This window comes from Lampris incognitus, chromosome 19 (genome assembly GCF_029633865.1).
Source record: "Lampris incognitus isolate fLamInc1 chromosome 19, fLamInc1.hap2, whole genome shotgun sequence".
NCBI lineage: Eukaryota > Metazoa > Chordata > Actinopteri > Lampriformes > Lampridae > Lampris > Lampris incognitus.
The window spans coordinates 17401444-17420750 of record NC_079229.1 but is presented as its reverse complement, the minus strand read 5'-3'; the positions used below and the strand labels follow the sequence as shown (position 1 = coordinate 17420750).

The window sequence follows — 19307 nt, the reverse complement described above, 5'->3', positions numbered from 1 at the left end:
TCTGCTTGTCTGTCTGTCTGTCTGTCTGTCTATCTGGTGTCTGTCTGTCTGTGCCTGTCTGTGTGTCTGCCTGCCTGTCTGTCTGCCTGTCTGTGTGTCTGCCTGTGTGTCTGTCTGTGTGTCTGTGTCTCTGTTTTACTTACAGTCAGACCGTTTTTGGACAATAAAAGCTCAGTGGGGTGAGGTCAAGTGAGGCACTGAGACCTTCTCCTGGTTAGAAGGGTAAAGAAATACACAATTATTTTGTTGTAGTCTCTTTCTTTTCCAAGCTTGTTGAGATAGCCAGTCACAAAAAAAAAAGAAAAAGAATGCAGCCAAAGGAACCACATGCTGGGAGCACAACAAAGAGATGGAGATGTTTCTCTCTTTTTTCCAGTTTGCTCATTTAAATATCATTATTTTTCACTCTTATTAGTCTAATTAATGTAACCTCACTTTCACTTTGTGTCTGCAGTGACTGACACCTTCCGTCTGCCCACATCCTCTCTGCAGGTTAATTCAACACTACTGGTTGTTTGGTCCAAGTATTAATTTCTTCTTTTGAATTTCTCTCCCTTTTTCTCCCAATTTAACAAGTCCCATTCCCACTCTTCCTCAGTCCCGCCATTGCACAACATCAGCTGTGGCTGGGGAGGGTGTGGATTCCCATGCACATCCTCTGATAAGCATGGGGAGTTGACTGATTGCTTCTTTTTCACCCGCCAGTTGCAAAGTTCTCTGGAGGAGGGTAATGGATGTAGAGACCCACACTATCTCCCCAGATCCCCCTGCAGCTCTACTTGCATCTCACCATCCATGGCGGTCGCTAATTGCATCGGCGCTACACATTACCCCGTCCAGCACCCCACCCAGGAACATTACCAGTGTCCTGCCTAGCCGGGGGCAGCGCTGGTGATCAGACTGTAAATACTATAGCCTTGGGTGTAACTCTTGCTCTCGATCTCTCCCTGCCAGTGGTCGGTGTATATCCGTGCAGCGGTGCGTAAGGAGAAGGGCCTCCCGATCCTGGTGGAGCTGCTGAGGATAGACAATGACAGGGTGGTGTGTGCCGTAGCCACTGCCCTCCGAAACATGGCCCTGGACATCAGAAACAAGGAGCTTATAGGTGAGTGTCAATGGTGGCAACACAGGGGGAGGGCTGTGGGGGGCAGCTGGGCTGATGAAAGGCAACATTATGATCCTTATATAAGAGGAATATATTGCATGTGTTCCTGGTGATGACATACAACAAGCTCCATATGTGTTTGGACAACGGCGCCATGGATTTACACATGAGAAATGGAAGCAGCGTCTGTTATTTCTTCCTGCAGCACAACCTGAAGCCATGTTTTGTCATTACTTCTGTAATTTTTTTAACTATCTGCCACAGCCTCCTCCAGCTACATGAGCATCATTCTCGGGTTTGCATGCAAAATGCATGCTGTCAACTCTGTGCAACAGAGGTGATGTACGACTAGTATTATGTTCCACCCCTTTGGAGAAATACAGTGCTAATGTCAAGCCTATAGTTGGTCCCATCAATTAAAAAAACAAAACAAATTAAAGTCGGTGCAGGTCCGGCTGGCTTGATCCAACATGGTGGCTGAGCAATGACAGTTTTTAAGTAAGAACAAAACTTTAAAGAAAACATGAACACCAAGTTTGATCAAATTTATTCATTTGTTGTCCAGTGTTTGAAACTGTCCTCAATATTGCCCTTGAGCCCGAGTCACAAGTTTGCACCTTGTACCGTCCTCTCCACTGTTACCATTTCATGAAACCAAAGTTGTGTGTCGTCACAGCTGAAAAGCATTGTGTATTGTGTCCTGTTTCATTATATATGGTTACCATACAGTATGTGGTTATCATTTCTAATTGCTTTACGGTGAAACTGGTTTTATATAACTTACTTAGCAGCATGCTTAGCAGCATTACTAGATAGCTTTGCACAGAGTAGTGACTTATCCACCTCCACAGCTGCATTTTCTCTCTGGTGAACGGCACAAATATGGCAAATGAATCCAGATGACGAAGCTAGATGGCAGATGACAGAGAGACGGATAGATACTAATTTGAGAAATGTTTTTGGTACTAAGAGGAACGATTGGATTCTATTTGAATAACTATCATTTGTAAGAGCAACTGTAAATATTTTACCCGGGCAGTCTTTAAAGCACTCTGATTAAATTATGAAGTAAGACTGGTCCACTTTTAGACGTTTACAACTGCCCGCCAAATCCAGCAGATTGAGACGCAGAGGGCAATTTAAGGAATGAAAGGAAGAAAGAGAGAGAGAAGGAGAACAGATAAAAGGAGAACAGAGAGAGAGAGAGGCTGAAGAGGTATAAAACCAAAACAGACACGGGGGAAGGTAATGGAGATGGAGAAGAAGCAAAAGAGACTGATTGGACTGAATAATGTAATCACTCTCCAATCCGCCAGTCAAAGCAGTTTCAGAGTGTGAAGTGGTTTCGTCTGAATGCACAGCTAACTTATTCGTCAGCGACGTGACCCAGTTAAAGTGCTGCACGAGATTCCATTTCCCTGTGGTTTTAATGCACAACAAAGGTGGACAACAAGGCGTGCGGGGGGGGGGGGGTTGCACAAGAGCTATAGAAAACAGAAGAAGACAGACAAACGTGGGAGCTAGGCACAATGAGAGGCAGAGGAAAGAAACAGAGAGAGAGAGAGAGATGCGTGAAACAAAGTGGAGGGGACGGGAGCAGCAGTCAGGGTTAAGGCAACGCTCTGGAGGGGGTGTGAGTCAATGTGTGTGGACAGATGTGAGGAGAGGGGCCAGACACTCCCCGGAGACTAGCCCCCCCCTGCCCACACGCTTTGTATCTCCTCTGCCATGCTAACCTCAGCGTCGAACAGGGAGAACAGCATTTTACATCACAGCGCTTGTGCAAAAGGACACCATTTAACCCAAGATGACAAAAAAATTTCACGGTGCTGCCTTTTGGTCTTTGTTAAAGGAAAGTGCCTTGTAACTCTAATACCCCCATTGCATGGCTGACACAAAAAAAAACCTTTTGTGAAAAACAAATCTCTTTCCGCAGCTCGTCCGAGGGCGTGCCTTAAAGTCAGCCTGGAATCAGTAATCACATTAAACTTACTGTGTCTGTAAACCTTGAACACAGCATAATTCAGTGTTCAGCAACATTTTTTTTGGACCTTTGAGTGACAAGTAAAAGGCGCTAAGGGTAGGCGGGGTTTCGTAGTTTGATGATTTGATCTGATTGGCTGTATGTAAATGAGTGTGTCTGGTGACGTCATGGCTATCAGAAAAAAATAAGCACTGTTGAAAGAAGCTGAACTACGTGGAGCTCTTTTAAAAAGAGAAATTTTGAAAAACTGAATTTCTTCCTTTTATGCCTTTTTTATTAGAAAGCGAAAGCACAAAATGCATGACGGATGAATTAAGGAGCGATGTTAGAAAATGTCATTGCTTCAATTTCGACTTTAGATACCCATTATTGCCACGCAACAATGGTGGGGGTAATTGTTTTGGTACACCATGGCAGCTCAGTTCCAGTGAGAGAAAAACAAGCAGCATCATAAACCATAACAACAACACACACACAAAGGAAACGGGTGAATGTGAGAATATGTACAGTGAATATACGATATACGATATGAAGAGCCCAGTTCCCCAGCATAGCAAGTAGCCCAGCAGTGAGAGAGTACAATGATTGATGTTGCAGTGCAAACAAGTCCAGTCTGAGTTCAGTCCAGTGCATACAGTGCATTCAGGTCAGTTTAAGGGGTCTAGTAGCAAGGGGGGCTAGCAAGGGATGTTAAGTGTTCTGACTGCTGTAGGACACAAGCTGTTTCTGAATTGGGTGGTTTTGGTTAATATGGACCTGTAGCACCTTCCAGGGGAGAGAAACTGGAAGAGGTGGCGGGGTGGGGGGGGTCACGGGTTATTCTAGCTGCCCAGTTGAAGGTGTGCTTTTTATACAGTGAGTTGACTGGGGAAAGGTCACAACCAATTATTTTGGAGGCTGTAGTGTCAATCCGCTCCAGTTTCCTCTCGGTGTGACAGTCTGAGCTCCCATACCAGACAGTGAGAGGATGCTCTCTATGATGGCTTTATAGAAGTGGACCAACAGGTGTTTTTTGACATGGTACTTTTTCAGTTGCCAGAAGAAGTGCAGTCTTTGCTGAGCCTTTTTGATGATGTGGTTGGTGTTGATATTCCATTTCAGAGTGTTACTGATGTAGGTGCCGAGGAATTTGAAGGAGTCAGTCAGGGTCATGGGTTGGTCAGATATGAACTGGGGCTTTGATGTTTGTCCTCTTCCTGAGGTCTACAGCTATTTCCATTGTTTTTGAGGTATTGAGTAAGAAGTTATTGTTGCTGCACCAATATACAGCCATTTTCACCTCTTGGCAGTACTGAGTCTCGTCACTAATAGTGATTAGTCTAATGACAGTAGTGTCGTCTGCATACTTGAACATTTTGACTAAGCTGTGGTAAGATGTAAACTTGTTGGTGCAGATGGAGAAAAGCAGAGGAGATGACATACAGCCCGTACTGAGGGTCAGAGGGCATGATGTAGCGTTGTTAACCTTGACAGATTGAATTCTGTTTCTAAGAAAGTCTAGTATCCTGTAACACAGAGCTGGGTTGATGTTCATGTCTAGAAGCCTGGTGACGAGTGAGAGAGGATTAATGGTGTTGAAGGCTGAGCTACAAGTCTATAAACAGGATGCATGCGTAGGTGTTGGTTGATTCCAAGTGTTGCAGAGTGAAGTGAAGAGGCAGGTTTATAGCATCCTCAACGGATTTATTAGCCCGATAAGTAAACTGATATGATCAATCAGTGGGGATATACAGGACTTCATGTAGGAAAGGACTAAGCTCTCAAACACGTTTATAGCCACTGAAGTTAGGGCAATTGGCCTGAAGTTGAGGCATGTTGTTTTGGATTTAGGGACCGGGATGATGGTAGATTTTCTGAAACACTGTGGAACTGCACTGTCATAAGGAGGTGCTGAAAATGTCAGTGAACACCAGTTGAGTCGCACAGTGGTTAAGAATAGCATGGGAGAGCTGATCTGGCCCTGCTGCTTTCCTTTCGTTTTTTGAAAAGCCTCCTCAGGAACGGTGAGGGAAGGAGGGAGAGGGGGGATGAGTGCTGGGGTGTGTGCATCCTCAAACCGTGCATAAAATTCACTGAGCCTGTCATGGAGACTAGGGTCCTCATCTGGTGGTGACGCAGGCCCCTTTTTGTAGTTTGTCATCTCCTTCAGGCTTTTCCAGACTGCTCTGGGGTTATTGGTAGTGAGTTGTTGTTGCAGTTTTTTTCAGTGTAGTCAGACTTGGCTTTCCTGATTGCAGAGTGCAGTTCATATTTGGTAGACTTATGCTTCTCCCTGTCGCCACTGTGAAAGGCAGAATTCTTTTTCCTGCATAGTGCAGTTAGTTCTTTCGAGAACCAGGGTTTGCTGTTATTGTACGTCATCATGGTTTTGGTCGGGATACATTGATCCACACAAAACCGGATGTATGACGTCACTGTGTATGTGTACTTGTCAAGGTAGTTTACACATGGGCGTCGGGTGGTGTGGCGGTCTATTCCGTTGCCTACCAACACGGGGATCGCCAGTTTGAATCCCCATGTTACCTCTGGCTTGGTCAGGCATCCCTACCGACACAGTTGGTCGTGTCTGCGGGTTGGAAGCCGGATGTGGGTATGTGTGCTGGTCACTGTATTAGCGCCTCCTCTGGTTGGTCAGGGCGCCTGTTCGAGGGGGAAGGGGAACTGGGGGGAATAGCGTGATCCTCCTACGTGCTATGTCCCGCTGACAAAACTCCTCACTGTCAGGTGAAAAGAAGCAGCTGGCAACTCCACATGTATCGGAGGAGGCATGTTGTAGTCTGCAGCCTCCCCGGATCAGCAGAGGGGGTGGAGCAGCAACTGGGACAGCTCAGCAGAGTGGGGTAATTGGCCAGATACAAATCAGAATCAGAAACACTTTATTTGTAATTTCATTTCATGCACTTGCGCACATGAAATGAAACAAAACATAATTTCCCCCAGCCCACAGCAGTGCAACACAAAGACAAAAACACATCCAAAAACTACAAGTACTACAAGAACACATATATCCAAACTAAACAAAAAAGAACAAAATAAAATCACTGTCGGGGAGAACAAACGCCAGCCAGGATGACTGCCAGTCTGCACGGGCTAGCAGTTAGCTCAGCCTGCCCCACTTCTGCGTCCTGTCAGACCCCCCTCGATGTTTCCTCTTCAGGCACAGCTCCAGTCAGGGCCTTGATCCTTGGGCCCATAGGACGCAGCAGACCAAGCTCCCTCAGCCAATCCAGCAGTAGTTTTCCTAGCCAGAAACCCTTGACACACCTTCCCACACTCCACACGAGGACACTAAAAACACAGTCAACGCTAGGTGAGGCCGCTGCCAGACCGCCCTCGGTGTTATTGAAACTGTCGGTCTGCATGGGCTAGCAGTTAGCTTAGCCTGCCCCGCTTCCGCGTCCTGTTAGACCGCCCGTCATTGTTACCTCTTCGGGCACAGCTCCAGGTAGGGCCATGGTCCCTGTACCCACAGGACGCAGCAGACCAAGCTCTCCCAGCCATCAAACGAAAACAAACTTAAGATGTAGACATGGACAAAGACGCTGCATAGACGGTACTGGGTGAGGCCACCGCAAACATCAATTCGCAAAAAAGATAGTTACACATAACTCTGAAGATGTCCCAAATAGTGCATTCAAAGCAACCTCTCAGAGTTTCAAGGCACGGTAAACTGACATGATTGTTGTATAGCAGTGGCTTGTATCTGAATAAGCCTAATGCTATACAACAACATGATTGTTGTATAGCATTTTATCTTCTCTTGTGGGACATGTCACCTGTTGCATATAGTTAGGGAGGTTGCCGGACAAATTGCAGTGGTTGAAGTCATCCAGTACTGTTATTGTGGAGTGTGGGTGTGTTCTTTCAACTGAGGATATGTGATGTGCTAGTTCACTGGTGGCTGTGTTAGGATTAGCTTGCATTAGGATGTAAACACAAGTTAACACAATGGATGCAAAATTCCTTGGGAGGTAGAAGGGTCTGCACGTAATGTTTAGGAATTCAAGGACTGGGGAGCAGGACCATGATACTATGGTGGAGTTGGTACACCAGCGTTCATTAATCATAAAACATATACCTCCGCCTTTATATTTCAAAGAGTTTAACTGGGGCGTCCAGGTAGCATAGCGGTCTATTCTGTTGCCTACCAACACGGGGATTGGCCATTTGAATCCCCGTGTTACCTTCGGCTTGGTTGGGCGTCCCTACAGACATAATTGGCCGTGTCTGCGGTTGGGAAGCTGGATGTGGGTATGTGTCCTGGTCGCTGCACTACGCCTCCTCTGGATGGTCGGAGTGCCTGTTCAGGGGGGAGGAGGAACTGGGGGAAATAGCGTGATCCTCCCACACGCTATGTCCCCCTGGTGAAACTCCTCACTGTCAGGTGAAAAGAAGCGGCCGGTGGCTCCACATGTATCGGAGGAGGCATGTAGTAGTCTGCAGCCCTCCCCAGATCGGCAGAGGGGGTGCAGCAGCAACCGGGACAGCTCGAAGAGAGGGGTAATTGGCCAAATGCAATTCGGGAGATAAAAGGGGGGAGGGGGGAACAGTTTAACTGACCTGTCAGCTCAGTGGATAGAAAAATCTGGGGGTGTTTGTTCGAGCTGCATCAAGGGTGTGTTGATCCAGCTAGATCTCGGTAAGGCAGAGGGCAGATGATTCCTTGTAATTCCAGTTAGTTTAGATCAAAAATAGGGGTTCGTCCATTTTATTCCTCAGCAATCTAACGTTGGAGAGTAGCAAAGTCAGCAAGGTTGGTCAGTAGGGTTGCTTTCTGAACCTGGTGATTGTGCCCGTACGTCGTCGTCCGGTATTCTTACCTGTCGGCAGTATATGCCCAGGTAGGCCTATATGCTCAGGCATGGCGTTAGTCTGTAATTCATCAGGGATGAAAAGATGTTGGGAGATAAATAATTCATACAATTTCTCCCAGATGTATCATAGATCCAGCCTGTTGTATTGGTGTATACATGTTGATTTCTGTATGAATGACACCAGTAAAAGTGAAGAGACACAACAACTGAGCTTGTACCTGGATAAGCCTAATGGCCACCATCTTCCTTCCCAATGCTAAGGCTTTTAAGCTGGTAGTGTCATTAGGGTGTGCAACCCAGCCACAGGAGAATAGTCAGGGAATAGTCTGCGAGAACCCAGCAAAGCCGAGTTAGCAAAGGTGAGCTTTTCCTTTCACTGACAATGATTCCAGAGTGTCAATCCTTTGAAAGCATTAAGAAACCGATAGCTTGTATTGCACTGGATTAGATGGGATTGACAGGATAAGAGGCGTGATAGAAAGAGAAAACATGGCGATAGGGGAGATAGCTAACCGAGGGAGAAATGAGGAAGTAATGAGGGAAGAAACAATGAAGTGTGGGAGAGAAGAAATAGGGAAAGGGTTGTGGCTGATAAATCAAAGGGGGATGATTAAGGGTGAGAAAAGAGAGGGGGGATAGGGCGGGCAAGCAGCAGTGAGAACTAAAGCGCTAGCCACATTGTGTGCTTGCATTCCAATCCATCTGTAATGTGATTTAGCAGCGTATTGATGTCGGGGAGAATCGTCCTCGGCATCTGTCAATGTTTTGTCCTTCCTAATTTCACCTCCTTCATAGTGTTTGATTTGCATAATGTACTGTATGTCTACATAGCCATAAATGTGTCCCATTCAACATTACACCATCTCTGCAATCCTCCCCCATTTACTTAAGGATGGTAATTTGACACACATGAATTGGGTACAGTATCTGAAAGCCAAGAAGATGCCAGGTTTGTTTTTTGTTTTTTGCTTCTTCTTTTTTTTTCTTTCTTCATCTCCATCTTTCTTCTCTTCAGGAAATACAGCCTTACAGCAGCAGCTGTTGAGCCTCTTTTACAAAACATTCACACAATCTGTGCTCATGACAAAATTCAAGCCAAAGTTACAGTTTATGAGGGGGAAAAAAAATCTTATTTGCAAAAAAAATGGTATTTACTAAAAACTCAGCCCCGCAGTATTGTTGCCGCCAAATCCTCCTACGGTTAAATTTTAAGCAGAATCTAAGTTTGTGACCTGAAATGTTTTCTGAATCAGAACTACAATTTCTGCATGGAGACATTGCCAACAGGTCAATTTATTCTCAATTTTATTAGGAATTCCATGACACGCTGTTTAAGGTTAGTAAGGGTAGTGAAATTGTTGCATTGTCAGACATTTTCTTCTGTTCCTTTTAGTTTCTCATTATTGCATTGGCACGTGTTCTTGTATTATACAGAGTTTATAGCTTATCGTGATGACAAACTGCAATGCATATTGCTAAATTATTGTCAATGGTAATAAAGTCAAAACATTTGAGTCACTTTGCATCATTGGTCATAATGTGTATTAGCATTGGAAGAAACACTAAAGGCAATGTAAGCATTTTTCAGGAGGTAGTTAAGTTTAAACTCATTTACTCCGCACAGCAGATTTAGTTCGTTTAGATTCATGTTCCCATAGAAGAAACAGAGTTCACTTTCAACTGCACAAAGCAAACCAGCTGTGAACGTGTCTGCAGAAATTTGATGATAAATGTGTTTGATTCCTTGCTGAAGTCATGCAAAGCTGAGTTCTTTGCACCACTCTCTCCGGCCCCTTTTTCCGCAACCAAAATTAACTGAGTATTAATTTGCCTGCTGCAACCACCACTACCAATGCTACTGATCTTAGCGATGACAACAACAATAATGCCCTTCCATCCATCCATCCATTATCCAAACCGCTTATCCTTACTCAGGGTCGTGGGGATGCTGGAGCCTATCCCAGCAGTCATTGGGCAGCAGGTGAGGAGACACCCTGGACAGGCTGCCAGTCCATCAAAGGGCTGACACACACACACACACACACACACACACACACACACACACACACACACACACACACACACACACACACACACACACACATTCACACCTAGGGACAATTTAGTACGGCTGATTCACCTGACCTACATGTCTTTGGACTGTGGGAGGAAACTGGAGCACCCGCAGGAAACCCACGCAGACAGGGGGGAACATGCAAGCTCCACACAGAGGACGACCCGGGATGAACCCCAAGGTTGGACTACCCCGGGGCTCGAACCCAGGACCTTCTTGCTGTGAGACGACTGCGCTAAACACTGCATAATCGTGCCACCCATAATGCACTTCATCTTTTCAAAATATTCACACTTAATGAAAATATGAAACCAGAAATATTAAAAGAACCCAATCACAAAATATCACTGAAGCTAAAAGATGAAACTTCACAACAGCACTGAAAAAAGGATCAAGTTTACAAAACACATCGAACAGTAGAGTAACGTAACTGCCGCACAACGTTCGAGCCATGTCCAGATATCTTGGTTGTTCATCCAGATGTTCTTTCTTTTTCCTCTCTCTCTCTCTCTCTCTCTCTCTCTCTCTCTCTCTCTCTCTCTCTCTCTCTCTCTCTCTCTCTCTCTCTCTCTCTCTCTCTTTTCTCTTACCTCCTGTCCTTTTCTGTCCTTTCCTCCTTGTTCTACTTCCCTCTTGTCACGCCCTGCACCCTCATTTACTTAAACTCACCCTCCCTGCTGTCACTCCTCTCTCCTTCCCCTTCATTTTTTGCTCATTTTCACCTCTCTACCCACCTCCGTGTCTCCAGCAGGAATATTTTACCCCTTTTTCAACATCTCTGTTCTTTTCATCCTCTCTCTGAATCTCTCTCTCTCCCCCCACCCTCCCAGCTTTCGTCTCATCTATATCTAGCGCACCTCCTATCATTCTCAGGGTTGGATCAGACATGAGCTCATATTTCTACATCTCCCTCTCTCTCTCTCTCTCTCTCTTTTTCTTGCTCTTTCTTTCCCACCCCTCTTTTTCACGAGCTACTCCGCTCTTTTGTGCCTGGTGCTAATGACATCAGTGGCAGAGTGTTACTGTGGAAACAAAAGGAGGGCACTGCAGGGCGGTCTCTAATTATGGCATCCCCTGTGTATGTGTGTTTTCAGCGCTGTGAGCCACGTTGAACACCCACAGACAGCAAGATGGTGTGTCAACAAAGACCGCTCGGGCACCTATAACAATCCTGACGTGATCCTTTCATTTTCCTTCATTCTCTCTCTCTCTCTCTCTCGCTGAGTCTCTCTTTTCCTCGCTTCGCTTCTTGTACACATACACACACACACATACACACACAGCATAGTGGAGTCTCATGGTGGTGAGGGGAATGAATGGCTACGCACATGTTCTTCGCCATGATTTTCAGCCAACCCAAGTGCTTGTAGATGGGATGACAAATCAAAACATCCATTCTCTTTTAGCCTCGTCAACTGTTTGGGTGTCTCAGCTGTTGACAAAGGCTACACAGCTAGCAGCTAATCACTCTGGCATGCTTAAAGAGAGTTTGGTAGCATTACTAATGAGTTCATTGTATCCTCAAGTACCATCCCATACATTTTGGCAGCACGGTGGCCCAGTGGTTAGCACTGTTGCCTCACAGCAAAACGGTCCTGGGTTTGAACCCCAGGCCGTCCCGGGTCCTTTCTGTGTGGAGTTTGCATGTTCTCCCCATGTCTGCGTGGGTTTCCTCCGGGTGCTCCGGTTTCCTCCCACCATCAAAAAGACATGCATGTTAGGGTTAATAGTCCTGTCTGTGCCCCTGAGCAAGGCAACGGAAAGAAGAACTGGAGTTGGTCGCCGGGTGCTGCAGCTGCCCCACTGCTCCTATAAGATCTGCTCTGACCCTAGAGACTTTTAAAACTTTGTTAAAGACCTACCTCTTCTCGCTGGCATTCAATTCAAGTTGAGCTCGATACCATGATTTTATTGTGCAAATACGCTTTTACTCTATGTTTTATTGTTACATTTTATATTCTTTATTTTATTATGTCTTCTTTACATGTATTTTTATAGTCTTATGTGTCACTTATTTTATATTGTATTTTAAGCTTGTGCAGCACTTTGGTTCAACTGTGGTTGTTTTAAATGTGCTATATAAATAAACTTGACTTGACTATACAATAGGATGGGTTACATGCAGAGGATGAATTCTTTGTAAGGATATAATGTCAAATAAAGTGGCTTTCATTTTCATTTCATATCAACACGTGTTGTAGTGTTATGAAATGACTGCATCTTTGTGCATATGGGAGCGTTTTTCTTTCACATTTTACCAGCGCACTTTATTTTCTAACAGTAACTGTTCTCTGTTGCACTTGGCCAGGCTGTTAGAGAGGGACAGAGGGAGAGTTGGTGAGAGGTGAAAAATATGGCATGGGAAGGAAATAGGAATAAAGGGAGAAAGACTGACGATTATAAGGTTATCAAGTTTAAATTTATCTCACTTTATAAATTCACCAAGACCTGGGTAATGTTTGATGGAGTTTGGCATGTTTGTCGTGAGGTTTTAATGATGCTCAGGTTCCTCTTCAAAAGAACCTATACATCCATCTGTCGTCGGTCAACTCAAGTGATTACTTTCAATGCTTTGGCTGTGGAACCTACTTTCCGGAGCACATTGGATCCCCCCCATTTATTTTGTCTCGATGCACGATATAATAAACCAGGACCAAGCAGATCAATTGATACTCTGTAGTTAAGTCGATCGTATCAGTCAAAAAGAGTTATGATATGATTGTATGGGCATACTTAGTTAAGAACATGTAAAGCAACAGAAAGTAGCAGGATGAGCATGGAGTTCACCAAGGTCCTCTTTGCTCAGAATCATAAAGGTTGTGGTCCTCAGCCATAACTTCACTGCTGGCCCTGACTCATTTTACTCCTGGTGCAGAACCATTACTGAGCAGCTCTGTTAATGCCAGGAACCAAACGAGAGAGCCCACGGCCACTCTGACTTCTGAGCAAATATACCGTGGGGGTTTATTGCGTGTTTGTTGTGTGTGTGTGTGTGTGTGTGTGTGTGTGTGCTTCTGCAATAAACACAGATATTGTTTACCTCTTCACCCTCCAGTATTTCCTGTGATACCTCAAGGTCCCAGTTAAAAATGTCTTTGGTGCAAAATGTACTCCAACTGTATTCGACCAGTAGTTTGATTGGCATCTTTCTGTCTTTCTCTCTCTCTCTCTCTCTCTCTCTCTCTCTCTCTCTCTCTCTCTCTCTCTCTCTCTCTCTCTCTCCTCCTCTCTCTCTCTCTCTCTCTCTCTCTCTCTCTCTCTCTTCCCTCTGTGTGTTCTGTGTATGTATGTATGCTAATATGTACCTCAGATGCAGACAGTATCTCTTTCATGTGTGCTGCAAGTCTTTTAATGAAGCCACAGGTTTCTCATGGGGGGGATACCCCCATTTTTCTTTCTCTCTCTCTCCCTTTCTCTCGCTCTCTCTCTCTCTCTCTCTCTTTCTTTCTCCCTCCGTCTCCTGCAGTCTTCCACCGTAGATCTGTCACCGATCTGTCACCCACAGACATCAAAGGGAGTTACAGAGGGCAAGATATAACTGGTGTGAAATGCATCAGACACAAGAAGGCAGGATATTTTATATCAGGGAGCGACAGTGTGTGTGTGTGCCACTTTTCAGCGTACCCCAGTTTCTGACCTCTGCAAACCAGCCGTGTTTCATCTTTTAATATTCACCTCGGCATCTTTTTTTTTTCTTCTTTTTAATCTGAATTGAAAGATGTCCTCGTTGTATCGCGTCAGTGAATTGGTGAGTTTGGAGGTCATTCATACCTTATGTGGCTTGGTAAGGATGGTGCTAGCGGCGATGCATAAAGTACATTATTCAGCATATGAGCTGTCACAGACACTGAGAAGTGAGACCCATAATGAGTGTCACTCTCAATGATCCTACAAAAGAGAGGCCAGCGTCACGTTACTTTGAATCTGGCGCCCCCTGTGGATGCTGTGCTGTTGTCAAAAGCTTGCGCCTGGAAAACCCGAGAAACATCATTTGCACCTTCCAGGAGTAGCCACGGTAGTTTAATGGCTGCCCTTACTTCTAAATTGCCATCCAGTTAGTGCTAACCAGCACATTTCTCACAGTGACAGCTGGAGAGACCTTGTCCTTTAACAGCAGCGGGATTGTGAGATGTGCAGTGGAATGCTTAGTATGACTGAAATATTGAAAAATAAATATCCCACAGCCCCCCCCCGCCCCCGTCTATTAATAATGGACAAAGTGACTTGAAATTGTTCTACTGTAAAAACATGTAAACAGAGATTAAATTCCTGTCAGTGATTGATTCAGTGTTTGATTTTCATTGCCACGGGAGGGTGGTTTGGAGAATGCCTTTAGTTAAGAAACAGCTTTTGAACAGTTACCTCAATACCATGTGAAAGATTGTCCTATATTAAGCAAGCAAGATTTTTTTTTTTCTCAACTCAGATTTGCAACTGCAGGCTAAACTACCTCATTTCCGGGCTATTTTTAGGGGGCTAACATTTCAGCGCATACTGATTTATTCAGTCTGCATTGTACTGCAGGGACTGAGAAAGGCTTTAAGAACATAGCATGGCCACAGTATCTGGGGATATCAGCTTCTCCACTCATAACTTGCAGAACCATTAATCCTAGATGAAACCCATCCCGGGATCTCACACACATTTTTTTTTGTTTTTGTTTTTGTTTTTGTTTTTTTGGGGGGGGGGGTAGTTTGTTTGTTTTTTTATTTCCCCCCCTTTTTCCCCCCAATTGCCCCCAGCCAATTACCCCACTCTTCCAAGCAGTCCAGATCTCTGCTCCACCCCCTCTGCCGATCCGGGGAGGGCTGCAGATTACCACGTCTCCTCCGATACATGTGGAGTCTCCAGCCGCTTCTTTTCACCTGACAGTGAGGAGTTTCACCAGGGGGGCATAGCGGGCCCCCCCCCCCGAACAGGCACCCTGACCAACCAGAGGAGATAGTAGTGCAGCAACCAGGGCACATACCCACATCTGGCTTCCCATCCGCAGACACAGCCAATTGTGTCTATAGGGACACCCGACCAAGCCGGAGGTAACACAGGGATTCGAACTGGCAATCCTCATGTTGGTGGGCAACAGAATAGACCACTATGCTACCTGGACGCCCCATCACACACAGTTGTTAAAAACTCTGCACTGACCATCTTTATTTTTCAGACCATCTGACACCACGACCAATCAAGCCATTTCATCTCATCTCAGATCTCCCCGAGACAATTACCTCCAATTTTCCTCCAATAACCGTCTCCCTTCTCCGTCAGTAAACAATCAAATATCTCCATTGTTGAGGGTAATTGGAGCTCTTTAAATCAAATCAGCCATTATGGCACTGATGAAGCACGCTCCACTCGATGGGCGTTAGCAGCGCATGAGGGAACGAGGCACAGAAATACATTAGCAGCCCTTGTCTCCCCAGTGAAGGTGATTATATTGGCAGGGGAGGCAACCGATACAGGTTTATTAGCCGGTGCTTTGATCCTCACGGTGCTTCTTTTCTATTTAAGGATGCATTCCCAGTATAATTCACATCTCATCAACAGGGAAACAAGATCCGAGCAGAGAGCACGAACTCGAGTGTTGTCTCGGTGTTGTCTATATGGTGGTGCACTACAACTTGGAATTAGGAGTTGATGCTCTCCGTTTTTCCTTCCTCTACCTTTTCCTGCCTATTTTCATAGTATTTTACAGTATGCAACCATCTTAATGTATTTGAAACTGATATTTTTGTTAACACCGAACGTAAGGGACCCTTGGGGGGGGAGGGACTTTTATGTTGATGATCTACAGTATTAAAATAAACTCACTCTACTGCTGCACTCATTGTTTGTCATCCTAGATAAAACTCAATTAAGGGCCTAAGTGTGAAATATGAATGAAGCTGTGGTGCAGTGATACTTAATAAAGTGTATGCATACAAAGTTGTCCGTTCCAAAAGATGCTATATTCATCAAAGGGACGATTACATCAGCAACATTAGCTTGTTAGCGAAAGCACTTAAGATGTTACGAAGCACACCAATTCATTCGGATTTATGTCACATATTCATATCAATATGTTTATATTGATATGAATATGTGATCTGTATCCAGCCATCTATCTATGAATGCACATGATTATGTTTGTGTAGAGAAAAATAAATACATATGTGTGTGTGTGTGTGTGTGTGTGTGTGTGTGTGTGTGTGTGTGTGTGGTGTACATGTTTAATTATCCTAATGGGGACCAAATGTCCTCATTAGGATAGAAAAATACAGAAACCACCTACCTTGTGTGGCCCTTTTAGAGGTCCTCACAAGTAAGCGGTCTATTTTAGTGTTAGGACTTGGTTTTAGGGTTAAGGTTAGAATTAGGGGTTAGGTTAAGGTTAGGGTAAGGGTTAGGGTTAGGCATGTAGTTTGCGTGGTTAAGGTTAGGGTTAAGGGCTAGGAAATGAATGTAGTCAATGAGGGGTCCTCATAAAGATAGTGAAACGTGTGTGCGTCCGTCCGTCCTTTCCCTTCACTAAAAAATGATCTAATCAACTGATTCTAAACTCAAGAATACTTTTGTGTGTGTGTGTGTGTGTGTGTGTGTGTGTGTGTACACAACTGTCAGATATGGGTCACCCCCCCCCCCCCCCGTTTATCAGGTGGTTGCGTCTTCCCTAACAAGGTGTGATATTAAAAGGATTGGAAATAACTTGGGCTGCCTCGCTTAATTCTCCCAGTTATCCAGCCATCTCACATTGCATTCGTCTCAGCATATACCCAAACCTGACTGTGTAACCTAAACATCTCTCTTCCCTTCCCTGCTCCTCACCACCTCCCTCCCCCTTTCTCCCCTCTTGTCTCTGCCTGCCTTTATGTTGCTCTCGCGTTCTTCCACCTGTTTTCCTCCTCTGTATTACTGTTGCTTTCACTCTCTCTCTCTCTCTCTCTCTCTCTCTCTCTCTCTCTCTCTCTCCTCTCTCTCTCTCTCTCATCTCTCTCTCTCTCTCTCTCTCTCTCTCTCTCTCTCTCTCTCTCTCTCTCTCTCCTCTCTCTCTCTCTCTCTCTCTCTCTCTCTCGCTCCCCCACTCTCCCTCCCATACTAGTTTCAATTCCACTCTTTCTCCCAAGAGATGACTGTGATAAGCCTGCATGCAGACAGATAGAAATAGGTATATGCAGAAACCTGCATACGTCTGTGCATTCAAGAACACACACGCACACACACAAAGTATTCTTGAGTTTAGAATCAGTTGATTAGATCATTTTTTAGTGAAGGAAAAGGATGGACAAACACACACACACACACGCACACACACACACACACACACACGCACACATGCATATGAGTTCCTGTCTCATAGCTTCCACTGTGCCTTATTCTTGTGCTCTGCTCAACTTTCATCTCATTGAATTCCCTTTGGGGGCCCGTCAGTCAGGTTAGTTAAATCTGTCATTTACTAGTTAGTTATTCATCAGGCAGTCAGTACATCAGTCAGTTACTTAGTCAGTCATTTAGTCAGTGAGCAAATTAGTCCGTCTTTGAGCCAGTCACACAATGAGTCATCATTTTAGGATAAAGCTCAACTTTGTCCGCTCAGACAAAAGACTGAAATGACCGCTCAACCCTCTATGCAGCCTGCAAGCCTGAGATAACTCCACACCAATTAACGCACAGCCTCCTCCTATTATGGCTCTACATGTATGTGTGTATGTGTGTGGTGTGTGTGTGTGTGTGTGTGTGTGTGTGTGTGTTTGACTGTGAGTTTAACTGTAATCCCACCGTGTGTTTGTGAGCGCATGCACGGCAATGCATATTTAAATCTACTATGTGAGCGCCTGGAAGCAACAGAGATGGTACGGGCATACATATACATACATACATGCTGGCCCGCCTGCATGTGAACGGCTCTGTGGGGTCATCTGTGTTACGTGGGCATGTGTGTCTGTGTGTGTGTGCTCGCTTTATGAAGGCTGATAGTGTCATCTGTTTTGCCTGCTCTCATAGTTTGCTGTTCTCAGCCTTTCCCAACTCCTCAGCCTTATTAGAGGTAATATAAGAGAGGATTTACTGCCAGGCGGTGAGGGTTCTGCGGATTTCAAAGTGACGACGTCACGGGATAAGAAAAATCATTTATGTCAATCAGTCTTCGCTGATGCACCAGGGGAAGTTTTAAAGTCAATTAGGTTGAAGGAAACAAGGAAGAAAAGAACAGAGGAAAAGGAGGAAAAAACGGTAAGGCAGCAGGCAGGAGGATCAAAAGTTAAGGAGAAAGTTCAAGTCATGAACTGACCCATGCCGCTGAGATATTTGTGGAACCGTTAACTTTTACCATTTTAGAGACAGACAATGAGATGGAGTCGGGTATATATGAAAGTCAGTAGGGCCAGCATAGTGGTAGGTGCACAGTAAAGAGGAATAAAGGCACTCAGCGGCCGTTTGTAATATTGTAATATTGTAATTTGTATATTCTGGGCAGGGGTCTGCAGTTGGTCAAATGAGCTCTCAGCCCACATGCACATTTCGCCTTGTTTTTTGCTTGGCAAAAACCAAAGGGGAACTCAACGGGAGCAGATGAGTCCTTTGATTGCGAGACTCGGTTAGAGGACATCATCGCCCAGCATCGGGCCGCAGTCCATTATTCGCAAATATTCACACGAAACATGTTTTTTCACAACACATAAAAGACAACGTTGGCTGCCTAAACCCCGGGAAATACAGACTTGTTACGCATTTATCACGCACTTAGTACTTTGGTGTGAATCTTGGGTAGTACTAGAGGCAAAGTAATGGCCCACTCAAAGATAACACGACAGCGGCTCTATTACTTAGCGCTACCTTGCTTTAATCTTTCCGATCTAACACTTGGGGAAGAGTGGTACTTGCTGAATGGCTGGGATAGATGGCGATTGTGTATGCCTAAAGTGCAGCCCTTTAGAAGTAATCTAAAGAATATTATGTTCTGAGCAACACTCGCACAGACACAGACACACACACAAACACCTGAATAGTTTGTTGTAGATTTTTTTTTTGGTCATTTGTCAATTATGCATCACAGGAGTGGTTGTCTCATCGCCGCTATGCTGCAACCCTGCAAGGGTGTTGGGGACAGGGATGGTGGGGTAGGTAGGTGGGAAGGGAGGGGGGGTAAATGGTTGGGATATAGTGAGGGTGTGTATTTGTTGGGAGGAGTGTGTTGGGGGGTGGGGGTGGCATAGGGTATTTTTCTTTCTCTTCTTTCTCGCTTCTTTCTCTGTTTTTCTTTCTTTGTGTGCAAATTTAAAGTCAGGATTCACTTTAAAGTTGTGTGTCATCAATCTGTACTTTTTATTGTTGGCAATTCCCATCTTGTAAACACTT

The 19307-nt window shown here is 45.0% G+C and overlaps 1 protein-coding gene across 1 annotated transcript in view; it reads left to right on the top strand.

Moving 5' to 3' along the window:
* Positions 1-19307, top strand: part of ctnnd2a (catenin (cadherin-associated protein), delta 2a) — a 315513-nt gene that overhangs the window by 270312 nt on the left and 25894 nt on the right. Inside the window, exon 18 of the mRNA XM_056299200.1 lies at positions 955-1105. Within this exon, the coding sequence (XP_056155175.1) occupies positions 955-1105 (151 nt within the window). The remainder of the gene's footprint in view (positions 1-954; positions 1106-19307) is intronic.